This window comes from Mobula hypostoma, chromosome 7 (assembly GCF_963921235.1).
Source record: "Mobula hypostoma chromosome 7, sMobHyp1.1, whole genome shotgun sequence".
Lineage (NCBI taxonomy): Eukaryota > Metazoa > Chordata > Chondrichthyes > Myliobatiformes > Myliobatidae > Mobula > Mobula hypostoma.
In genome coordinates this window covers 41,141,027-41,165,020 of record NC_086103.1, presented here as the reverse complement: position 1 = coordinate 41,165,020, position 23,994 = coordinate 41,141,027, and the positions used below count along the sequence as shown (strand labels likewise).

The window sequence follows — 23,994 nt, the reverse complement described above, 5'->3', positions numbered from 1 at the left end:
AAACTAACAATAGACAAACAATATGGCTCTTACAGCAGAAATGAACAGCAAATTAACTATAATGGAATTGGACACTGGCTTGGCTGTTTTCGTCATTCCATGAGTTTGAATGGCATTTCAAAGATACTAAACTGAAACCTGCAGATATCCAACTAAGAACTTATAATGGAGAAAAGATAACTTCTGTGGGAATGACATTTTTAACAGTGAAACCGACAAGCCAGATTGAGCTTATATGTGGTAAAAACGGGAGGACCAATATTGTGGTGACGTGACTGGCTGAGTCAACTACAACCTGACTGGAGATTCATCCACAATCTGCATGTCACTTCTCCTGCAATGAAGCCATCTGAAAAAGAATGAAGAAAGATACTGGATGATGCCACAGCTGTCTCCATGCCAAGCACCATGAACCGATGCTCAACAGAGGACAAATGTGTGCTGGTGCCATCCTCCGTGCCTCTAGTCGAACCAAGGAAGAATTATGCTGCTTAGAGGAATCGTGAAAGTGATGAAAGCAGTGGTCTGCCTGCAACAGCTTTTGAAGGCAACATAACTGAGAAAGCTTCTGATATATTAATCGGACAGCTACTTGTGAAATGTGGCTTTAAGTTTTAAAATGGAAGAGTTCAAGGAACTTCAGTAAAGTTGTAAGCATTCACCTTTTGTGAGTATGAAGAACCAGAAAGACCAAAGCCCAGATGGATGAATGGAAGGCAAAAAAAGAGTTCAATGTAGATATGAAAACAGATGAAAAGTGGCATTGTTAAAATTTCATGTTCTATAACCGTACACTGCTGCATCTTAAGAAATCACTCTTTTAACTGTAAAACAGAAACAAATTATCTGTGACAAAAGCATTGGGAATTGCAATGTCAGCTGGTATACACAAAAACATTTTGTAACAGATATTGCATGACGTTTTAAAAATAATCTTGGAACTGAAGTTGCCTGTCACTATAAGTGCATTATTCTCAACATTTCACAAGATTATACATTTTTGCCTGTAAATGTTAAAAGTAAAATAAAGAAACTGATAGCCCAATGAACAAACAGGATAATAATGTTTTTGGCTAAATTGTTCTTTATTGCTTATCACTTTTATAATTTAATTACACATGGCATTTTGCTCACAATGACCCTGATCAAACCAAATGCATATCCTACAGTCATGACCGTAGCCAACTGAATGTGCTCCAGCACATTGGTTTTTAATGTAGTGGCAATCAGCAGCTGTGTTGCTCCCTTTTCATTTGACCGTGGATGTGAATAATGACGCAGTAGACTGATTAAATGTTTGTCATTTAGGATCATAATGCCATGTGCAATTTTATGCACAACCTATAGATAACAATATGAAAAAGAAATTAAAATTGCAATCAGAAAAATAATACATGACAGATTAAGTCACACCTTCCACACAGAAGGTTCACTACATCCTCCTCTGGCCTGTAACAAGCAGTATTATTGCCTCTATTCTACAAAACAGATACATGGTATCTAATTTACAATGGATGAAATAATTTGATAGAAACATTTTATCTGCTCATTTAAAATACTTGGTCATAGATCAAAGAATAATCTAAATACTTCCGAAAACAGCAATTAAAACAGTGAAATGAAAAGTTTTGTTTAATGTCTTGTAAGGCTATGAATAAATATGAGAATCTTCAGGTTTGTAGCGATACTATTCACTTTGGAACCTGTTTTGATTCACATTTGGCCTTGTAGACATATTTCACCCGAATATATTTAAATAATCTCATTCTTTTTTCTTATGGTTCATCATAATTAGCTGTGAACAAAATACATAAGTTAACATAATCACAGTGGCCTTTGACTTGTGCTCCAGAATAGAATATAGATAAAAATAACTTCCTGTGATTAATAACTTCTCTATTTCAGAAATAGCAACCCTATCTCCAAATACCCACAATTGCATTTTAGCACATGGAAACAATGATGTACTAATTACTTGGCAGCAGAAAGTGGCTTGTCACACAATAGAATAAAATTGGGCTTCTGTGCAGTGCCTGTGCACCCATTTAAACTCAAATTAGCAAAACAAAATGTATTGGCTTAGTATGTCAGGGAGTTGGTTCCATCCAAAGTCATCAGCCACAACTAGTCTGTGGTGTACACAAATGACAAATTAGCTTGAAAGCCTAGACCAATTCCAAGAACAGATTTCCAAACAAATCACCTCTCTCACATCCCACTTCCCTTGGTCTATTAATTGTTACTCTTAGTTATTCAGCTATTGTCATTTTAGCACTGGGGTTCACTACCTTTTTATGCCATGGAGGATTATCATTAACTGAGGGGACCCCAGGTTGGGAACCCCCACTTTAGCATTTCTTTTTGCACTACTTTAGATTGCATTTTCTTTGCACCATTCTGTTGTTCTGCGCTCAATACTGTACATAGTGTTGCATTTATTACGTTCTTTACACCATAAACTTCACACGAACAAGACATCCTGGTGTATAAAACAATAAACTAAAACTGAATCTGAATCTGCAAAGAGTCTGAAGATTCCCCTTTCATTGATCATCCATGAAGGTTTTTCAGCTAATTATACATTTGGTAAATAGTTGTACAATATATGAAAAAAAAGTCAGGGAATGGGGAAAGAGCAGGATAGTGGAATTAACTGGGTTGCTCATTTAAAGAGCTGCAGAGGACCAACAGAATAATCCTGAGCAGTATGATTTTATGAAGTTCCCTCAGGCTATTCTGCTGAAAAATATATCCTCCTGCAAACCAATGGCACTTTTTCCTCATCCACTACCTCCACCCTTAATACTTCAAACTAGCTTCTGAATTTTTTTCCTATTTCATATTTAGTCAAATATCTTTTACTTGAATACACAGCATGTCAGTGGAAAACCAGAAGTTTGTTGGTTGAAGTTCAGTTGTTTGACTTCCCAGGGAACACTGCATATAAATTTTGAAATACACCACCATCCGGGAGAATTTCAGTGTTGTCCAATAGTAAGTATTTCTGTCAAGAGTGTTGACATCAGGAACATAGGAGATAACAGAATAATTTTGCTCATATATCTAACCAATTGTTGGTTGAGGCGAAGAATGATGCAACTGGATAATTTTGACGAATGTCAGGAAAGAAACATTACATTCTGCTTATTGACTTCGTAGGATTTTCAGTGTGAATTCATATCCCAGAAACATGGCTGCACTCATTGGGAATCCACGAACAGCATTCACAGCTGCTCCTTTAAAAAATACCTAGTAAGCAAACAAACAATAGTAATAAATTCCCATACATGATAATTGTTTTATATGCATACATCCTGTTCATTTAATTATTTTCAGTGATATCAGTATTTGTTTTGGTTGCTGATGTTTGTAATATCCTCAAACACAAGAATTAGCAATAAACCTTCTCCATAATGAAGTCTGTGACAGAAAGCTGGGGACTGGACTTACAGCTGTGACGAAGCTGCGTCACATGAGAACCTGCAATACAGCTTTATTGCTTGGCTACTAAATTCCTCATACTTATTTTCTTAGTTTGAGATACAGCATGGTAACAGGCCCCTCTGGCCCAATGAGCTCATGGCACCCAATCACACTCACATGACCAGTTAACCTACTAACACACACGTCTTTGGAATGTGGGAGGAAACCGGAACACCCAAGGAAATCCGAGCTGTTGTATGGAGAACGTACAAACTCCTTACAGACAGCAGTGGAAATCAACCCAAGCTGCTCGTGCTGTAACAGCATAATGTTAACTACATTACCATGCCATCTCAATTATATATTATATTATCTGGTCCAGCTTATGCCAAATCAAAATGTGCCACTAGATTTTGATTGACTATCTCTGTTGTAAATGTACTACACTCTTATTATTGTAAAAATCCTCCTCTCTGGGAAGAATTCTCACAAATTTTGTTTATCCCTTCCCTTTCGTTGACAAAACCTGACAGTGGAGCTCAGATGGAAATGCATGATAAGTCTTCCAGTTCCCTTAAAAAGTAACAGCAATCACAGTCATGACCAACATGGGGTGAAGTGAACATCTATCACTGATCCTTGAACTAGGCCAACAGATTTGATGCAAATATTTGTTTTAAAGAGTTTATTTACCTCCCTTTATTCGAAACAATTACAAAATAAGAGCAGTAATTTCCCAAAGTTGGAGCCCTTATGTACTGAATATTTTTCTTGTGTAATTTATATAAAATGATACCGTGACGCTGATGGAAATTGCGGAGTGAAGAGGAACGTATTAAAATGCTCGAGTGGTAGTTTTCCGGTTGACCAGCAATCATGTTCCTTTCTGGGTGCAATTTACCTCTTTGCAAATGAGATTTGTCAATTCCAGGCCCACATCTAAAGATCATTCAATGCGCAGATACCTCAAAGGAATGAACTGTTGCAGTTAAAAATTAAACAGCAAACCCCTCAATGAACAGGTAATGATCACCTGCTGCCTTATACTATACCCCATTTCTGTTCACAAGAAGCATTGGAGTATCTGGGATCAGTGAGTCCTTGATGAATTTGTATCCCATGTTGCAGCAAGGACCACACCATCATGTCATGTCAAGGGGGGTGGGGGTTGGGGGATGAGCACTGCCTTTGCTTCCCATCTCCATCACCTCCTTATCCTCTCCAAGGAAGCTTTTACACTTTGTTTGCCAGGTGTGTCTTTAAGAGTTGGCTTCAATGCCACTGTTCAGGGTAGCAGAGACACAGCCCCTGTGAGTCTACAATAGCTGCAGTAACATTTTATTGCATCATGCAGGACAGGCATTAAAGTATTCCCATCAGATTGTGTTCACTGGGCTTTGTTTAGCAAGGCAATGGGTTACCTGAGTGAGTGCATGCATTACACTGGACCAAACAGTAAAGTGAACTCCAACTTCTAAACTACTGATTTAGAATTTGTCTGCGAGTGTGTCTTGGGAAAACACAGATTCTAGTCTAAGCTGTGACCTTAGTCATAGAATTATACAGTACAATACAAGCCTTGAGCCAGCAAACTCATGGTGACTAAGTTGCCTACCTGAGCTGGTCCCACTTCCCTGCTTTTGACCCATATTCTTCCAAACATTTCCTATCCATAAACCTCTTTAAAATCGAAACCTCCTCTGGCACCTTGTTCCATATGGTCATCACCTTCTGTGTGACAATGATAGCTCCTCTGATTCCTTTACAAACTTCCCCCATTCACTTTAAACATATGCCCTCTGTGACCATTCACTTTATATATATCCCCTCATGATTTTCTGAACCTCTAAGTAGTAGTATTGCGATCATTCAAGTTGAGGGATTCGCTGATCGTCCACACTGTCAAGAGTCTTACCATTAGTATTATATTCTGTCTTCAAATTTAACCTACCAAACCAACTACTTCACACTTATCTGGGTTGAACATCCCTTGGGATGTAACACCAATCTAATTTTCCAAATCCACCTGCATATTGAAATGCCCCATGACCATCGCTGCCCTTTTTACATGCTTTTTCTGTCTCCCATTGTAATTTGTATCCCATATCATGACTACTCTTTAGAAGCCTGTACTCTGACATTGAAACTTTTCTGCATCCTTTCCAGCATAATGACATCCTTTCTATACCCGGCAAGCAGAATTGCACACAGTTTTGCAAGTACAGTCTCACCAACATCGTTTAGAGCTACAATGAGACCTTATACCTTCAGATGAGATGCTTTTTGATTTTATTTTCTCTCTTCAGCACTTACCCAGCAGAGAAGGCTCTATGTTCAAGACTTAAAAACTTACTAGCATTCAAATGACTGGACCACAGCTTAGATCCAATGTACTTAAGCCCTACTGATATTGATAAAATAATCTAGTAATCACACAGGACAATTTAATTCCATCCTGAATATACCTCATATTTTACCTGTATTAAGAAATATTTCACTCCAAAAAGATCTATAGCTGTGAGCTCTATTTACTGCATTTCTTTTACTTACATTTAACCCTTCCTTTTGGTAACTCTGTTGAATACAGTGTAATATTCCCTTGTACCTTCTTTCGTTAACTCCATCAGCCTGAAGACGACTTTTGACAACATCCATGGGAGTTGCAGTACCCCATGAAATCGTTCCTAAAAAAAAATCACAAGTTCAAACATCAATATTCATAAAGTAGCTATAACATTCAGCTTTACATAAATGACAGTCCATTTAATATTCTGTATTCTATCACAGGATTAGCAGTTGGTGACCACACAAGGAAGATGTAACCGGAAGAACTCATTAAATTTTACTTTTAAAATCAATCACATGTACTATATTTTGGTGGCTTTCTCTTGTTGATGTCTCCCACTTACTGATTCATGGGTCACTGACTCACATCATTGCTGCTGTTGCAAGTTAGCAGATACAAAGAGGCATAAAACAAATTGTAATCATCAAGGTCATCAGTTGAGTTGGTTGCAGAATGAGACCAAATAATTGGCAAGGAATGGATTGAAAAGAGGTTCACTGCACTGGTGGTCAACTTACACACTAAAATCACAAACATCTAAAAATTAGGCAGCAGCTACAGAGAGGAACAGAATTAATGTTTTAGTTGATGGCATTTCGGGTTTAATGTGGTTTGACAAGTTTGTAAAGTTGAGTATTCCTGGTATTTTCAGTTTCTATTTAACTAAAGGAGAAAAGCATTTTTTTTTCTGATGGGTTCCGTCATGGATGAGTTGATCACTACATCTGCTTACACCATCAAGGTGTCATGTCTTTGTAGGCTATTAGGTGCTCTGTACCTTGGGACTGAACTTATGTGCCTTAAGAAGTGAACAATTTTATTGACAGTCATGGTGTTGTTGTTTCATTTTGTGGTCCATTTCCTATAAGTAACATAAAAAACTTCCACTTCATATTATATAGAATGATTTGATCAACGCCATTTTCTGAACCTTTTGATTTAATATTCACACTTGGAAGAATGGCTGTTCTGGAACTATTGTGGACTGTACTGTGATTCCATTACAGATATGCAGAAGGTGTTGGTCAAATATTCAAATTATGAAACTCAAATAATCTCAAATAATTCCTTGCAAGAAAGAGAATAGTTTCCTTAATGGATAAAAACATATTTTACGCTACACATAATACTTCACCAGAGAAGACATAAAATGGCATCCGCCAATATAATTATCAACTGTTATTACAAATGAAATTATATTAAAGTGAATGGAAACAATGGAGAGAATTCAATACCACCACCTCCCCCCCATCCCCGCCATCCATCCCCAGATTTCACAATACTTTATAAGTTGATGAATGGAACTCGTGAGATCAATAGCTCTCTAATTCTTCGCTAAAGTAGAAAACCTCCATGCTTGCATCCATAGAAGGAATCAATAGCACATTCTACTATATGGGACTTAAAGGTAAGATTGATTCTGAACTCATCAAAAAAGATTTGGAGAGATGGGTTAATATTTGAAGTGAGCTCCAAAGGACATAATCTAAATGGTAAAACTAACTTTCACTTTTGGTTTCTAATTTACCTGTTACATATTTCCTTTGACTATTTCGGGATTACTTTTTTCAATCTGAATTCAATCCTGAGTACTCAGACACTTGCAACTCTCCAAATGTTGTCACTGATTTCAATAAATCTAATTCAAACTTACTATTGCCCAACCCAGCAGAAGAGCGCTACTTTGGTAAAGACCAGTAATCAGACTTGACGCTTTTTTTTAATGCTTGAATATGTCAGGGGAGCCATGGTGAAAATAATACCCCACCCCTCCCCTTAATAATCAGCACGATATCTGGTGTATGAAGCAATGATAAAATGGGACCATAAGCATAAAACAACATGAAAGGACCACTGGAAACCTTAAGTACTGAGAAAATAAATGGTCATTCGTTTTCACTGCATGTGTTAAATAGGAATGGATAACCGACACAGAAATGAAAGCAAAGGACAATGTCATACCAACAAAACTCAAATAAGTATGACTGATTTTCAAGGTTGAGAATAATTTTATAGTTATCGCCATTGTTCAATTGTATATAAATGTAAGCATTAACAAAATAAAGATACTTGTAGCGACCAGAATTAAAGAGTTCTAATCAGCACTTGAATACAAATGCATTTGTTGACTTGACAAACTGGCAGCTAAGCTTGGAAGGACTCAACACTCAATGTACTTTCACACAATCACATTTACCAATCGAATTACTGCTCAGTAATGAAAAAAACTATAGATTTCCATTCAGTCCTTTGTTGGTCATCACCTAACGTTGAAAAGTGGAGCAGTGTGACTTATTTCTCCCCGAAGATGAAATACACAATCAATCTGCTATCAGAAATAGTCCATGTTATAAAACATGGTTAAAAACATCACAGAATGGTACCGCACAGAAGGGTGTCATTTGGCACATCGTGCCTCAGCTAACTCTTTGCAAGAGTTCCCCTGTCAGTGTGCATTTTGGGTATTACCATTCTGCTCTGTGTCATTTTAATGCTATTATAAAGGTGGTAATGGTACTGGCAAGATCTACCTATGTTGTGGAACTAGATCTGAGTATTCCTTGATTTTATTTTTTATGCCTTTCTGATATTTTCAATGTTGGCAAAGGTGTTCCCACAGAGACCCCTGCCAGAGATGTGAAATCCAGTGCAAGCTCAACACAAGACCTGAATCACAGATCTCCTGCCTGTTCAGGGAGCTACCAGGTTTTCACCCCTAATTGGTTAACTTTCTTCCCTCAGATGAGGCAGGGATGCAGCTGGGTAGGTAGCAGAGGGACTGGGTATGGAGGCATCATTTGTAGTGGCATGAAAGTGTATTTTCCACAAGTTGGCCAATCAGTATGCCTGCTTCAAAAGGGAATCAAAAATATTACCTTCTTTCCTTCAAACACAGATAGGGAAGATTGTCCCTGAGTGATTACTAGGAAATCCAGAGCAGAGCCAGAATGGGGAATGGAATAAGAGAGGAGTGATATTCTAGAGTATCTGGAAGATTAAAGTTATTTTAGAATATCACTTCTCTCTTTTTACATTCTCTACTCTGGCTTCCCTCTTACCTCTTCTCTTCACCTCACTTGTCCATCAACTCCTTCTGGCACCTCTCCTTCCTCCCTCTCTCCCATGGCCCACTGTCCTCTACAAACAGATTCCTTCATCTTCAGCCCTTTACCTCTTCCATCTCTCACCTCCCAGCTTGCAAGTTCAACCCCCCTCCCCCACCTACCCACCCACCATTTCCTTCCACTTCTGTAATCATTTAGTTCTCACTTCTTCCCCCTTCCTTTTTGAGAACTGAAAGGTCTCGGCCCAAACATAAGACCATAAGACCATAAGACATAGGAGCTGAATTAGGCCATTTGGCCCATTGAGTCTGCTCTGCCATTCTATCATGGCAGACCCTTTTCTCCCCTCCTCAGCCCCACTCCCTGGCCTTCTGTTTGTTTACTGTTTATTCCCCTCCATAGATGCTGCCAGACATGCTGAGTTCTTCCATTACTTTGTGCGTGTTACTTAAGATTTCCAGTATCTGCCAAATCTATTGTGTCTAGAATACCACAATTTCACGGTAATTTTATTCTTTGCAATTGGAGAGCAAGACTACCGTATTGTCGTCTCCAGGCTGACTGTTTCCTCTCCTCAGGTCGTACCCTTTTGGAAATTCATTGCAATGTTAAATATAGACGCATGATTTGCCATTGATATGTTTCCAAGAGCACTTAACAATTCTAAGCACTTAAAAAATTTCACTTCAGTTTCAGAAACTGTTACACAAGACTCTTAATTGGTTACTGAGAAATGGTGGCAAACGGTGAGTACTTGAAACTTATGACATAAGGTAACAGAGAACTATTTAATAAGATGTAACCTCTTAGGTAGCTTCTGGTTTATTAATATTTATTTAACATGGGAAAACAGTTTCAACTAAATACAATTATAAATTTAATTACTCGGTTAACATTCATCTGATGTTCTAACTTAAGCACTGCAGGGAATTTAAAATACTGTATATTGGAAACTCACCAGTAAATGGCCTAAGTCACTATTCAATGAAAATGTTTTTATGCCTATTTTGTTCTGAGGGTCTGTGGGAAAAAAAACTCTCCAAGTTATCTCAGTATTTTCTAACTGACAGGATATGGTACTGCTCTGCTGGTAATGATGAAGTAGTTTAGTTGCTAAGAGATGTGCAGGTGTAAATAATACACATTAGCCCTCAAGTGTAGCCATACAGACTGATGTCCTGCCTGAGGCCTCCATTTGTTGGGGGTCCCAGCTGCTCACACAAAATGCAAGCCAGGGCAGTACAATATGGAGAACACACTCATGCCCATATGGCAGGCTCCCCCTCTCCATACAGCAGGTGAGTCCAAAGAAATAGCAGAGACTGATACAGTTTGGCACCAGCGATGTTGCAGGAGTTGCCAGTCAGTATTGAACTGAGCATAAGGGCCTTCGGGACCAGCTGCAGATCCTTCCTTGGGGTTTACTCCTGAAGCCTTCCCCATGACTGGGCATAGACACAAGGCTGCAGAGGTTGGAGATCAGAGTTTTCCTTTTAGATGAGCTGCCAACCACGGCTGACGAACCCCATCTGCCCAAAATGACTGGTTTTGAAGCACCAGTAACCCACCTTTGCCTCTTCTCCTGTCAGTAGAAATGGGCCACTGGGCTCAATAGCTTAGACAGACATGAAGGCCGGGAGCTGGACTTGGTTGTCAGAGGCTATTTGAGGAGCTTGCCATTGGGAGCATTTAATAGATAGTGGGAGCTTATCCATACTCTCACCCCAGAATATAATGATCTTAAGGAACCAGTCATGTCTACTTCAAATAAAATTGTTAATCCAGTAGTCTGCAAGTAGCTGCATGGTATTGATCTTGCCGCACAAGGCTGTGTGCTCAGCCCCCTGCTGTACTCACTGTACATCCATGATTGTGTAGCCAAGTTTCCACTGAACTCAATATATAAGTTTCCTGATGACACCACAATTGTAGGCCATATCTCAGGTAATGATGAGTTTGAGTACATGAGGAAATTAAGAACCTGGTGGCATGGTGCGAAGACAATAACCTATCCCTCAATGTCAGCAAGACGAAGGAATTGGTTGTTGACTTCAGAAGGAGCAGCGGACCGCACGACCCCATTTACGTCGGTGGTGCGCAAGTGGAACAGGTCAAAAGCTTTAAGCTCCTCGGGGTCAATATCACAAATGACCTGACTTGGTCCAACCAAGTAGAGTCCACTGTCAAGAAGGCCCACCAGCGCCTTTACTTCCTGAGGAAGCTGAGGAAATTTGGCCTGTCCCCTAAAATCCTCACTAATTTTTATAGATGCACCATAGAAAGCATTCTTCTGGGGTGCATCACAACCTGGTATGGAAGTTGTCCTGTCCAAGACCGGAAGAAGCTGCAGAAGATCGTGAACACAGCCCAGCACATCACATAAACCAATCTTCCATCCTTGGACTCACTTTATACCGCACACTGTCAGAGCAGTGCTGCTAGGATAATCAAGGACACGACCTACTCAGCCAACACACTTTTCCTCCCTCTTCCCTCCGGGAGAAAGCTCAGGAGCTTGAAGACTCGTACGGCCAGATTTGGAAACAGCTTCTTTCCAACTGTGATAAGACTGCTAAACGGATCCTGACCCGGATCTGGGCCGTACCCTCCAAATATCCGGACCTGCCTCACATGTTCATCACTCTTACTCAAGAATTGATTATTTTTTTCATTGACTCTCATTTTATTTCTTCAGTAATTAAATGTGAATATGACTCTATAACCATTTCGGATCATGCTCCACTTAAGCTTTCTATTAAATTATTGGCCAATGCTCATAACTATAGACAATGGCGTTTTAATTCGCTGTTGCTTCAGGACTTGGACTTTGTTAACTTCATGAATGAACAGATTGATTTTTTTTTACAATTAACAGTACAGAGGATATATCCATGAACACCCTTTGGGATACCTTCAAAGCTTATATTCATGGCCAGATTATTTCGTACTCTGCTGCTTTGAGGAAGAGGTTGAAGGAGGAGGAGCTGGTTCTCGTGGACAAGATTAAGGAAATAGATAAGAAATATGCTACAGCTCCTTCTGAGAAGCTGTATAAACAAAGAACTGAACTTCAAATGGAACACAGTTTATTACTTTCATCCTCTATTGCAAATCAATTAATGAAGACAAGAAGTGAATTTTATATACATAGTGTCAAAGTTGGTAAACTATTGGCTAATCAGTTGAAGACTAACTCCATTAAATTTCAAATTAATCAGATTTATAATCCAAAAGATCAACTGACATTTGATCAAGCTGAGATTAATCAATCCTCCTTTGATTTTTATTCCTCTTTATATCAATCACAATCTCCATGAGATTCTAAACATATGTGTGACTTTTTAGATAACCTAGACTTCCCTAAGATACCACATGATATATGCTCTATGTTAGAAACTTACTTTACTACTGATGAGATTAAGAATGTTATTTTTTTTATGAACTCAGGGAAAGCTCCTGGCCCTGATGGGCTTACGTGGAATTTTTACAATCTTTTGCATCCTCATTAGTCCCCTGGTTATCCAGGGTTCTGGAGGTCTCACTAAAACTTGGTCAACTATCAGAATCCTTTTTATAGAGCATTGATTTCTTTAATATTAAAGAAGGATAAAGACCCCACTCAATATGCATCTTATAGACCAATATCCTTGTTAAATGTTGACTCCAAGATTTTTTCAAAATTATTAGCAAATAGACTAGAAAAAGCACTTCTTTATATTATTTCGGAAGATCAAACTGGTTTTATTAAGAATCGCTATTCTTTTTATAATATTCGTACACTTTTAAATATTGTCTATACCCCGTCACAAACCGATCCTGAATGTGTCATTTTCCTAGACGCTGAAAAAAGCCTTTAACAGGGTTGAATGGCCCTATTTATTTAAGGTGCTTGAAAAGTTTAACTTCAGCCCGAAATTTGTATCCTGGATTAAATGTTATACCATTCTCCTATGGCGTCAGTTTGTAGTAATACTCAAAACTCTCTTTTTCCTCTATTTCGAGGTACCAGACAAGGGTGTCCTCTTAGCCCTTTATTATTTGATAACCACTAGCAATTGCTATTCGAGAATCTCCTAACATTATTGGTATAACTCATGGGTTAAAGTCTCATAAAGTATCACTTTATGCTGATGACTTACTCTTATATATTTCCAATCCTCAAAAATCTATCCCAGCAGCTCTAGATTTATTAGCCCAGTTTAGTCTTTTGTTCAGGATACAAATTAAATCTTAATAAGAGTGAACTTTTCCCTATTAATAAGCAAGTTCCCTTATATCAGATCCTGCCGTTTAGATTGGTTAATAATCATTTTTCATATCTTGGGATTAAAATTACCTGTAAACATAAGGATCTATTTAAGGCTAATTATTTACCCTTAATTGACCATATCACACAACTTTTCTTTAAATGGTCTCCACTTTATTTAACTTTGACTGGTCGTATTAATGCTGCTAAGATGTTTATTCTGCCAAAATTTTTATATATATTTCAGGCATTACCAATTTTTGTTCCAAAATCCTTTTTTGATAAAGTAGACTCTAAAATCTCTTCATTTATTTGGCAAAATAAAAACCCGAGGTTGGGTAAAATACATCTACAGAAAGCTAAGAGAGATGGAGGCTCGGCATTACCCAACTTTAGATTTTATTACTGGGCAATTAATATTCGACACATGAAATTTTGGTTACTTGACCAAGATACACTATCCATTCCTAAATGGGTAGTATTGGAATTACAATCTGTTCAAGGCTGTGCTCTATATTAGGATCTTCTCTTCCTTCCGATTTGAAACAGTATAAGCAGGTTTGCAACCCGATAGTTAAACATACCTTACGCATCTGGTTTCAATTCCGAAAATTTTTTGACCTTACTTTCCCTTTTCTATTTTCTATTTATGATTTATAATTTAAATTTTTAATATTTACTATCGCTTTGTACTCCAGGGAGCACGAAGAGCAGAATCAAATATCACTGTGATGATTGTACGCTCTAGTATCAATTGTTTGGTGACAATAAAGTATAAAGTATCTCATTTTGTATCACCTACAATGGAAATGTAACTATACTGTATATAGATAACTACAATTTTCTTCCGCTGGATATACTGCAGAAATGTAACCAGAAGAAATACTCAACGAGGAATTATATTTTCGGAAAACCTGCTAGTGTGTCAAAAGCATATATTATTCGTGTCACTAACACCTGGGTACTATCTAATCTGTATCAATGTATACCTGAAAAACATTGAAGTCTGATTGCTTTTCATGAAAACACAAGACAGTGCTCAAAACTGGACGAATTAAAGGCTTCCTTTCACTCCTGCTTAATAAATATACAAATAAAATGGAATTAATTCAAGAATATTAAAACAGATTAGAAGAGAACAACACTTCAGTATCTAATCTGTAGATCCAAAATTAACCATGTCTGACAGGATTAAAGGCAAAATACCCCAGGGTTTCTCACAATTAGCAGCTATTACTTTGAGGAATAATATGTACAAACATTAAAGGAACACAGTACACAATGTGTATATTGTGCACAGTAAAAAAAAACTCAGTTAGTCTGGTCATTTGATGGATTTTCTGCCCAAGGATGGAGTATGATCTTAAGAACCCAACAGAACTAAGTTAAAAACTGTTTTCTTTCTTACAGGCAGCAGAAATTAAATGGGTTTAGGTAGCCTAAATGCACTTTTATCCAGGTGTAAGCTCACCATACCAAACATCTTGGATTAGAAATTATATTCCATAATGCAATGTTATTATGTGTTATGCCACAGAAATGTATTTGAAAACCATCAGCTAATTGCAAGAGGTAACCCCATTTGTGCATCATGACTTCAGGAAACTGAAGCACAGTCCTCCATTGTATCACAAGCTTACCTATACATACCATTGGTTGGGGCTGCCATTACAATGTTCTAACAACATACTGACTTGAGAATCAGTACAGGTCTGAACTAGAGGCTGAACAGCTTTTTCTGGCATTACTTATTCTGTCTATCCCTACTTGTCTTGGAATTGGATTGTAACAATTTGTTTCATTTAAGATGGTCTGATTCTGTTCGTGTTACTAAGTCCTCACAATGTAACGGTGAGCCGTCACAATGATGACAGTCCCTGCCTGAGTGTCCAACTCCAACAGTAATATGTCATCAGCCATCACTGGTTACTGCTGCCCATCCCCATCTCAGGGCAAATCTGCGCGTACTGTTTCTTATAATATGCTTGTCTGAATATGAATTGTCCTTTGAAATGAAACCTGTGTGAGACCATGGATGTGTTGTTTTGATGCATGCTTTTTCCTGCAGAACTTAGAAATCTTGCTTTAAAACTTATTGATACCGTAAATTGAAAGTAACAAGAGATTCCTATTCTGATAATAATACTACACAATGACTCAAAGATGGGAGCCCAAACCCTGCTTCCTCAACTCTCTTCCTCAAAACAGTTACTATGCATGTTCTTAGATTTAAAGTAATCTTACCTGCCACACCACCGGCCAGCAACACAGAATATAGATTAGGTGTTGTATTCCCCTCAGGCATCATCCAGTTACACAGCAACATGTAGGGAACAAAATACAAACAGTATCCTGGAATATCCCTGAGATACATGGCTCCGACCCCTCGGTACAGTCCAGCAATTCCTTCTTTCTGCAGGATTCTGCTAATGCAGTGCACGGGCCCCCTGTACAGAGGCTGATTATTCAGTGCAAGCGAGTGAATGGAACCAGCACCAACCAAACTTAATTTAGCTGTAGAAGTGTAAAAAATATTTAGCAATTCATAATCATTGTTAACATCCCAAAATAAAAATTATCAAAAGTAAAAAGCTGCAGGAGACAGCATAGTAAAATCTAGACACAGAAAAATCAGTCCCTACAACTACTTATAGCCTCACTACCTCACTTTTTTTTTCTGTTTTTACACTACTAATTTTAAAGTTAACTATTTAAAAATATATATATATTTACTGTAATTCATTTGTTTCTTACTCTATATTTATCATGTATTGCATTGTACAACTGACACTGTTAACAAATATCATGATATATGCCAGAGATATTAAACCTCATTCTGATTTCTGATTCTGATAAGGCATAGGAGAAGAATCAAGCTATTTGATCCACCATTCAATCATGGCTGATTTACTATCCCACTCAACCTGAATTCTCCAGTTTTCTCCCCTTAGTTAATCAAAAACCTACCAACCGCTGCTTTAAATATATCCAGTGACTTGACCTCCACAGCCCTCTGTGGCAAAGAATTCCACAGATTCACCACCCTCTGGTTAAAAATGTAATCTGATTGTAACCTTTTTAAGCATGGTTACCTTTGAATCCAGTAGGCGTGTTTCCAGCATCCAAAGGGAATTGAGGATTTTAATGTAGTAACAACGAAGATATAGCAATAACCTTCAAACTCACGATGGATTTTAACTTGGATGGTAACTTGGAGGTAGGGATGGACAATATGCCTGTTGCTCTGCACTTTCAAGGGAACAGAGACACAAGTTTGGGAGGGAGAGGTGCTGTAGTCACTGTATGGGACTAGCGTCACTGTACAGCAGAGTTCAGTAGGTTGGCTGCTTCCCTCTCTGATATTTCAAATCAATGACACAGGGCTTCATGGCCAAATTTCAGTGGTCCCACATGGCCTACAAACACAACCAGTGGAATGGATAATGGACCTCAGGATTACCCAGACTAATAAATTGAACAAACTCTTTTATTTGGACAAATCAAGAGAAGCTGCTTCCAGTGGCAAAAAGGCTATTAAAACTTTGACTAAAGTACTTAGAAGATACTGAAGTTATTTACAATGAAGATTGTAATCCACTGCCTTGGCTGGTGGGAGAAGCAAATACATAAGGGACTTTTAAGAGAAGTTTAGATAGGCACATTAATATGAGGAAATGGAAGAATGTAGTCATTATTAGTTGGCTATTTGATTACTAACTTAATTGGCTTGGCACAACATTTTTGGATTGAGGGGCTTATTCCTGTGCTCTACAGTTAAGGCACCAACTTTTGGAGATAATTCAAAGTAATTTTCAAAGAGGCTAGATAAATATTTTCAACCTTGAATAGAAAGGTCGGGAAAATGGGATCAATGTATTAGATAGTACTTCCAAACAGCCAGCAAAGACCTGAAAAACCAAATGGTCCCCTTCTGTATTGCTCATTCCGCGCTTCTGACTATGTATGCCTAACTTGCAGTATCGTACCATACAGACACACCTGCAAAAGATTGGCATAGGCAGACAGCCATTAAAAAACTCTAAATAAGAGACACAGCAGAAGAAGGGTGATGTCTGTGATAAGAATCTAACGTCTCCAGACTTGTGAAGTGGCTTGCAAAAGATTGCAGTACATAACATTTTTAAAAGTATGCCTAAGAAAACGTACTTAAAATAATGCAGATGTAGGCAAGGAGGTAAAGACAATGGGGAGAAAGAAAGTGAGATGTCTAATAATAACAAAAACTTAAATTATCAATCTGTAGCATTTTAATTAAAATTTCCTTCTGAAAATAATTATTTAATTACTCAAGTCCAGCACCTACCTTTCAGAATGTCACAGAAAGCATAGGAACACCTCTGCAATATGACGTACTTGTATAGTACATGTGCATATGGTGCTCAGATGATGCCATTGGAAAGATAATTATTTCAAATTCCTTTGCATTCCTACAACTCATGGTGTGCACTTTATTTACAAACAAGTCTCATGATACATGACTTCAGGAAATAAAAAGATGACAATTCAAAATAAGGTGGCAAGATCCATAAGCCTGCCTGTCCAGGTAGACCCATTATTTCTGCTTGTTCCTGCCCCACTGAACTCGTATCTGCATACCTCAACTCAGTTTTATCCCCCCGGTTAAATCTCTTCCTACCTGTATCAGTGACACTTCACATGCTCTTGATCTTTTCAATGAATCCAAGTTCTCTGGCCACAATCATCTTATTTTTCACTATGGATGTCCAGTCCCTGTACACCTTCATTCCCCACCAGGAAGGCCTCAAAGCTCTCTGTTTCTGTCACAATGGGGGGGGGGGGTGGGCCTTGATGGCAGACCCAAATGCAAGACACGAAAACACCATGTGAGGTAAACTAAATTGAGTTTATTGCTCCTTGCAAGGAGAGCAAAGCAGAAGTGGGAAATAGTATAATGGACAAGGAACAGGCCCTGGACTAAGGCCGGGACACAGAGACTGTGCTAAGGCTAAGACTCGCAAGGTGGGATCAGGTCAAGGAACTAGGAACTAGGAACTAGGAACCTGGACAAGGACTCCGAGCCAGAGACTGGACAGGAACCCGGAGCCTGGGTCATGACTCGGGCTCGGACCCCAGATCCAGGCGAAGACAAGACGTGGCTAGGCTACAGGACAAGACACATGGACAGGACACAGACTAGGAGCAGGGACAGGAACACAGACTTGGGCTTAGGGATGGGACATGGAACTCGGGACTCAGACATGGGCTTGATACTTGGAACCTCCAGAGCCAGGACTTGATACTTGATACTTGGAACCTCCAGAGCCAGGACTTGATGCTTGATACTTGGAACCTCCAGAGCCAGGACTTGATGCTTGATACTTGGAACCTCCAGACCAGGACTTGATACTTGGAACCTCCAGAGCCAGGACTTGATACTTGGAACCTCCAGAGCCAGGACTTGATGCTTGATACTTGGAACCTCCAGACCAGGACTTGATACTTGGAACCTCCAGACCAGGACTTGATACTTGGAACCTCCAGAGCCAGGACTTGATGCTTGATACTTGGAACCTCCAGAGCCAGGACTTGATACTTGGAACCTCCAGAGCCAGGACTTGATACTTGAAGCCTCCAGAGCCAGGAGCTCTTCTTATTCACGGGACAGACTCAGACACAGGCATATTTCCTGGTATAATTTACATATTACTATTTAACTATTTATGGTTTTATTACTGTTTATTATTTATGGTGCAACTGTAACAAAAACCAATTTCCCTCGGGATCAATAAAGTATGACTATGACTATGGCTACTCTAAAGCATAGAGCCAGGAATCCTCCTTAGACACAGGACGGAGTCGGGACTCTTCTTGACACAGGGTCAGGACCCTTCCAGGGTACAGGGCTGGGACCCCTTTTAGAGGCATGACATGGATACGGAGACCACACAATGATTGGACAGAACTATAACTGGGCTCAAGTACACTCCAAGCCGCGGCGAGCTCTTGACTCACCCCAGCGGGTTAACTTTGACTGACCCATACTGACAAGGGAAGGCGGCTTGCTAGCACTTGCTTCGGGAGGAGACTAGGCTTGCTCCAGCCAGATGACATTGGCTCGCAGTACTTTTGGTGACTTTATTAATGCTCTCGCACCAAATTACTGAAAGCCAAAGACTTATAAACTGCCGGTTCAGCCAGGAGTAAATTGCCTCCAATCACTAAGCCCAAGGGACACGGGAAAACAGGGAACCAAAGGGAAACAGGGAGTCAACAGTCCGGATCGTAACACAAACAAAGTAAATTTAAAGGGAACCCGATCTGGACTATGACAGTTTCTTTCTGAACACCAGACCCAACCAGTTCCCCTCCACCACCACTCTCCTCCATCTCGCAGAACTTGTCTTCAATTTCAATAATTTCTTCCTCAGCTCCTCCTATTCTGTCAAACAAAAGGTGTAGCCATGGGCACTCACATGGGTCCCAACTATGCTTTCCTTGGAACCAGTGTACGTTCCAAGCCTGCACTGGTATCACCCCCCAATTTTTCCTACATTAGTGACTGCATTGGTGCTGCTTCCTGCACCCATGCAGAGCTCATCAACTTCAACTTTGCCTCCAACTTCCACCATGCCCTCAAATTTACCTGGTCCATTTCCGACACCTCCCTCCCCTTTCTCGATCTTTCTGTCTCCATCTCTGGAGAATGAGGATGTCTATTATAAACCCACCGACCCTCACAGCTACTCTTCCCACCCTGTTACTTGTAAAAATGGCATCCCCTTCTGTCAATTCATCCTTCTCCCCCACATCTGCTCTCACGCTGAGGCTTTTCATTCCAGTACAAAGATGTCCTCCTTCTTCAAAGAAACAGGCTTCCCTTCATCCACCAATGCCATCTCTTCCATTTTGTGCATGTCCGCCTTCACCCCATCCTCCCACCTCCCCACCAGGGATATGGTTCCTCCTGTCCTCACCTACTACCCTGTTAGCCTCCGTATCCAGCACATAACTCTCTGTAACTTCCACTATCTCCAACGGAATCCCACCACCAAGCACACCTTCCCCTCCCTCCACTTTCGGTTTTCAACAGGAATCACACCCTATGCAACTCCCTTGTCCATTTATCTGTCTCCACTGATCTCCCTCCTGGCACTTATCCTTGCAAGCGGAACATGTGCTACAGCTACCCCTACACCACCTCCCTCACTACCATTCAGGGCCCTTCCAAGTGATGTGACACTTCACCTGTGAGTCTGTTGGGGTCATATACTGTGTACGGTGCTCCCAGTGTGGCCTCCTCTATATCAGTGAGACCCAACATAGATTGGGAGACCATTTCACCCAGTACCTATGCTCTGTCTGCCAGAAAAAGTAGGATTTCACAGTGGTCACCTTCCCATTTCTATTCTGACATGTCAGCCCATGGCCTCCTGTACTGTCGCGATGAGGCCCCACTTAATGTTCATGTCACCCGATGACATGAACATTGATTTTTCAAACTTCTGTTGATGCCCCCACTTCACCATTCTCCAATCCCATTTCCCTCTCACCTTACCTTCTTACCTGCCCGTCACCTCCCTCTGGCGCTCCTCTCCCCTTTTCTTTCTTCCATGGCCTTCTGTCCCCTCCTATCAGACCTCCCCCTTCTCCAGCTCTGAATCTCTTTCACCAACTTCCCAGCTCTTTACTTCATCCCTCCCCCTCCCAGTTTCACCTTTCACCTTGTGTTTCTTCCTCCCCTCCCCCCACCTTCTAACTCTGACTTCTCATCTTCTTTTCTCCAGTCCTGATGAAGGGTCTCAGCCTGTAACGTCAACAGTTTACTCTTTTCCATAGATGTTACCTAGCCTGCAGAGTTCCTCCAGCATTTTTTGTGTGTGTTGCTTGGATTTCCAGTATCTGCAGATTTTCTCTTGTTTGTGATTATAAAGAAACGTCGGGTTTAAAGATATCAAATGAGAAAAAATATAGACCAACAGTTCAAACATGGAATCAGATTACTATTCTGTATCCTGGTAGGTTTTTCCCTTACGCTATTTTTGAAAGGCAGGATTGGATTTAAAAAGTACTATATGACAAATAGAACTGACGATACTGAACACCGTTTGCACCTCTACTACACAAGCAGGCTACATTGCAGAGACGTGGCCATGCTCGTTCAAGAAACTGGGCCCAAACGGAGGGACGGTGAAATCGCAAACCTTACCTGACCCTACAGACTGTGTTTGCATCTGTAGCCTTATCTTGACCAGATCTACCGGAGCACCGATTGCAACCGTGACGAGAGCCACCACAGCACTCGCAGCAGCCACATCAGTCAGTGCCGGACCTCGGTGGCTCTCCTCACCGTAACGATAATGACAAATGACCCTCTGAGCATTGCCATAGACACCGAGCGCCACCGAGTTGTACACTGCGATGCTGGCTAACGGAAAGGACAGACCTTTGAAGAAACCAGCAATCTGGAAAGAGATTTAAGGTATAATCAACGCGCCTCTTTTATCGTCCGTTAAGAAAAAAAACAGTAAATTGGAGATAAACAGGCAAACTTACGTGTTCGTTTTTAAATATCTTCAGCGCACATTGGACTGTGTTAGTGTAACCATGACCAGCTTGCAGGCGAGTCTGAAAAATAATTAACTTTGAAAAGCAAGGGAAGACTCGGCAGGAACATGTGAAGTACTTTCATGATCGGTTCTTTGGATGTCGAGTGTCGACCTTTTAGCAACTTAAAAAGAGGCCCTGGTGAAATACAAAGATAGTGTTTTTTTTCACAGTTCAAAAGCGCTCTACGGTGTTGAAAATACAAATGTAAAAAAAACATACCTTTACTGTGTCGAGGGGATGGCCAACGATCACACTCGCCGCTCCTACCACGAAAATAAAAATCGACTGAGTCACGATAAAAAAGAAACTTTCTTCCACTACAGTACCAGGGAGATTACACTTCAATGGTACTTCAGTGGCCGTGAAGCGGTCGCTTTTCGACGTCCCGAAGCCCTAAAAACGCTACATAAATATAAACAAGTTTATAAAGGTGATTTAAATTTATTTTACACTTATATGGAATGTGAAACGCAAAACCAGACAAAGAAAGATGATACCGAAGTACCGCAGGCTGCTTTATAGTAAATTTACTCGAACAAAAGTTGGCAGAAGTTGCTATGTACAGTGGGAACACTTAAAGGTATTGCTACCTCCGATCCATCCAGCGATGAAATCGTCTAGCTGAACGCTTCCCATTGAAAGGCTCGCGAACGCAGGATACCCTGGCACCGACTTGCCCCTGGGTTCTGATTAGATAAACAAATCGGATAAAATTCGCCGACTTTAGTCACACTTCTGCACTTTTCAGCTTCACTTTTGAGGAACTTAGTGCAAAATCAAGATCGGACGGTGTGTGGAAATCCGACTCCGCCTCCTCTGACTGGGAAACAACATCCCGGTGATCAGGAGGATATTTTGCTTTCCGAGAGGGGCGGGAATCCTGTGTGGCTGCCAGCCGGGGTCAGTGAGCGGGGCAGGGCTCGGTGGGACACGCCAATGGGAGCTGCAGCGAGGGAGGAGTCGCTTAGCGCCGCGGCTGCTTGCCGCACAGATTGTAAATCAGCGCTGCTTGCGTTCACGTTGCTTCCTTTCAGCTGTCTGTATTATCTCAAAACCCACTAATACCCCCCTTCCCTCCAGCTTCCAAACACATTGATTGCTTTTAGGGAGGAAATATCTGATCTTCTGGCGTGAACTTGCATCAATAACTCCGATATTCAGCGATAATGTTTTCGAGGCGTCTAGATATGTATGGCGTCCGATTCTATTCCTGAAGAACATCCCCTGGCGTCAGCTCTTTCGCTACACTGATTGAGGATGAAGGCAAAACTACCACAGGAGTTGTGGTGGTGGACTTTACTGCAGAGTCCAATGCAGAGCGAAGATTTCCCTAAGCGCCAGCCCGGAAATTCTAGCTGTATAAAAGACTTCTTTCAACCATGTTCACAAGAGATTGCTGAGATTTTTCAGCACCACACACAAAATGCTGGAGGAACTCAGCAGTCAGGCAGCACCTACGGCGAGGAATAGATGGTCGACATTTGCAGCTGAGACCTTTAATCAGGGCCCTTCAATCATACTGTTTGCTTTCCAAATTAATATGAAAACAACATACCTACCATTGGAATAAAATAATAAACAATTGTTGCATTAATGAAATTCTGCCAGGAAATCTCAGTATTTTCCAAAACATGATATCTGATAATGCATCATTGCAATGGTAAATGTCCCTGTGATTATACATGTGTATCACGGGGAAATATGCTGAATGGGAATAGACTGCATAGCTTCAGGTGTTTCTCCACTCCCCCAGTAAGACTGTGACCTCAGTTCACCATTTCCACCTACCCTAGTAACCTTTAACCCCATGCTGATCCAGAGTCTGTCCACTTCAGCCCAAGTGAAGGGTCTCCACCAGAAACATCAACTTGTCCATTTGCCTCCACAGATGGTACTTGACCCCTAAGTTCCTCCAACAGTTTGATTTTTGTTCTTGTGTTCTAGGGCCTCAAAATATTAAATTAAAAATTGCTTCAATTGTTCCTCATTGAAAAGAGTTCCCGTGCTCATGAACCTCTCGAGGGAAGAAAGATCACTTCATCCCTGTCCTCAGTTTTTAAAATGACACTTTATTATAGTTTCTTCCATAAGAAACATCCTCTTCA

General features: G+C 40.3%; 1 protein-coding gene across 1 annotated transcript; it reads right to left on the bottom strand.

Moving 5' to 3' along the window:
- Positions 1-1,049: 1,049 nt before the first annotated feature.
- On the bottom strand, positions 1,050-22,823 carry slc25a48 (solute carrier family 25 member 48). The gene is made up of 7 exons (XM_063053316.1): positions 22,480-22,823; positions 22,109-22,152; positions 21,836-21,907; positions 21,489-21,744; positions 15,545-15,814; positions 5,974-6,107; positions 1,050-3,249 (listed from the first exon to the last, which is right to left on the bottom strand). The coding sequence occupies exons 1-7, from the start codon at positions 22,523-22,525 to the stop codon at positions 3,145-3,147; spliced, it is 927 nt and encodes a 308-aa protein (XP_062909386.1). The 5' UTR covers positions 22,526-22,823; the 3' UTR covers positions 1,050-3,144.
- Between the last annotated feature and the right edge of the window lie 1,171 nt (positions 22,824-23,994).

Coding starts and splice junctions, on each gene's coding strand:
- slc25a48 (XM_063053316.1), bottom strand. CDS start 22,525: ATGGGAAGCGTTCAGCTAGACGATTTCATCGCTGGATGGATCGGAG. Junction 22,153..22,479: donor CATCGCTGGATGGATCGGAG/GTAGCAATACCT, acceptor TTTTCGTGGTAG/GAGCGGCGAGTGTGATCGTT. Junction 15,815..21,488: donor AACACAGTCTGTAGGGTCAG/GTAAGGTTTGCG, acceptor ACACTTCTACAG/CTAAATTAAGTTTGGTTGGT.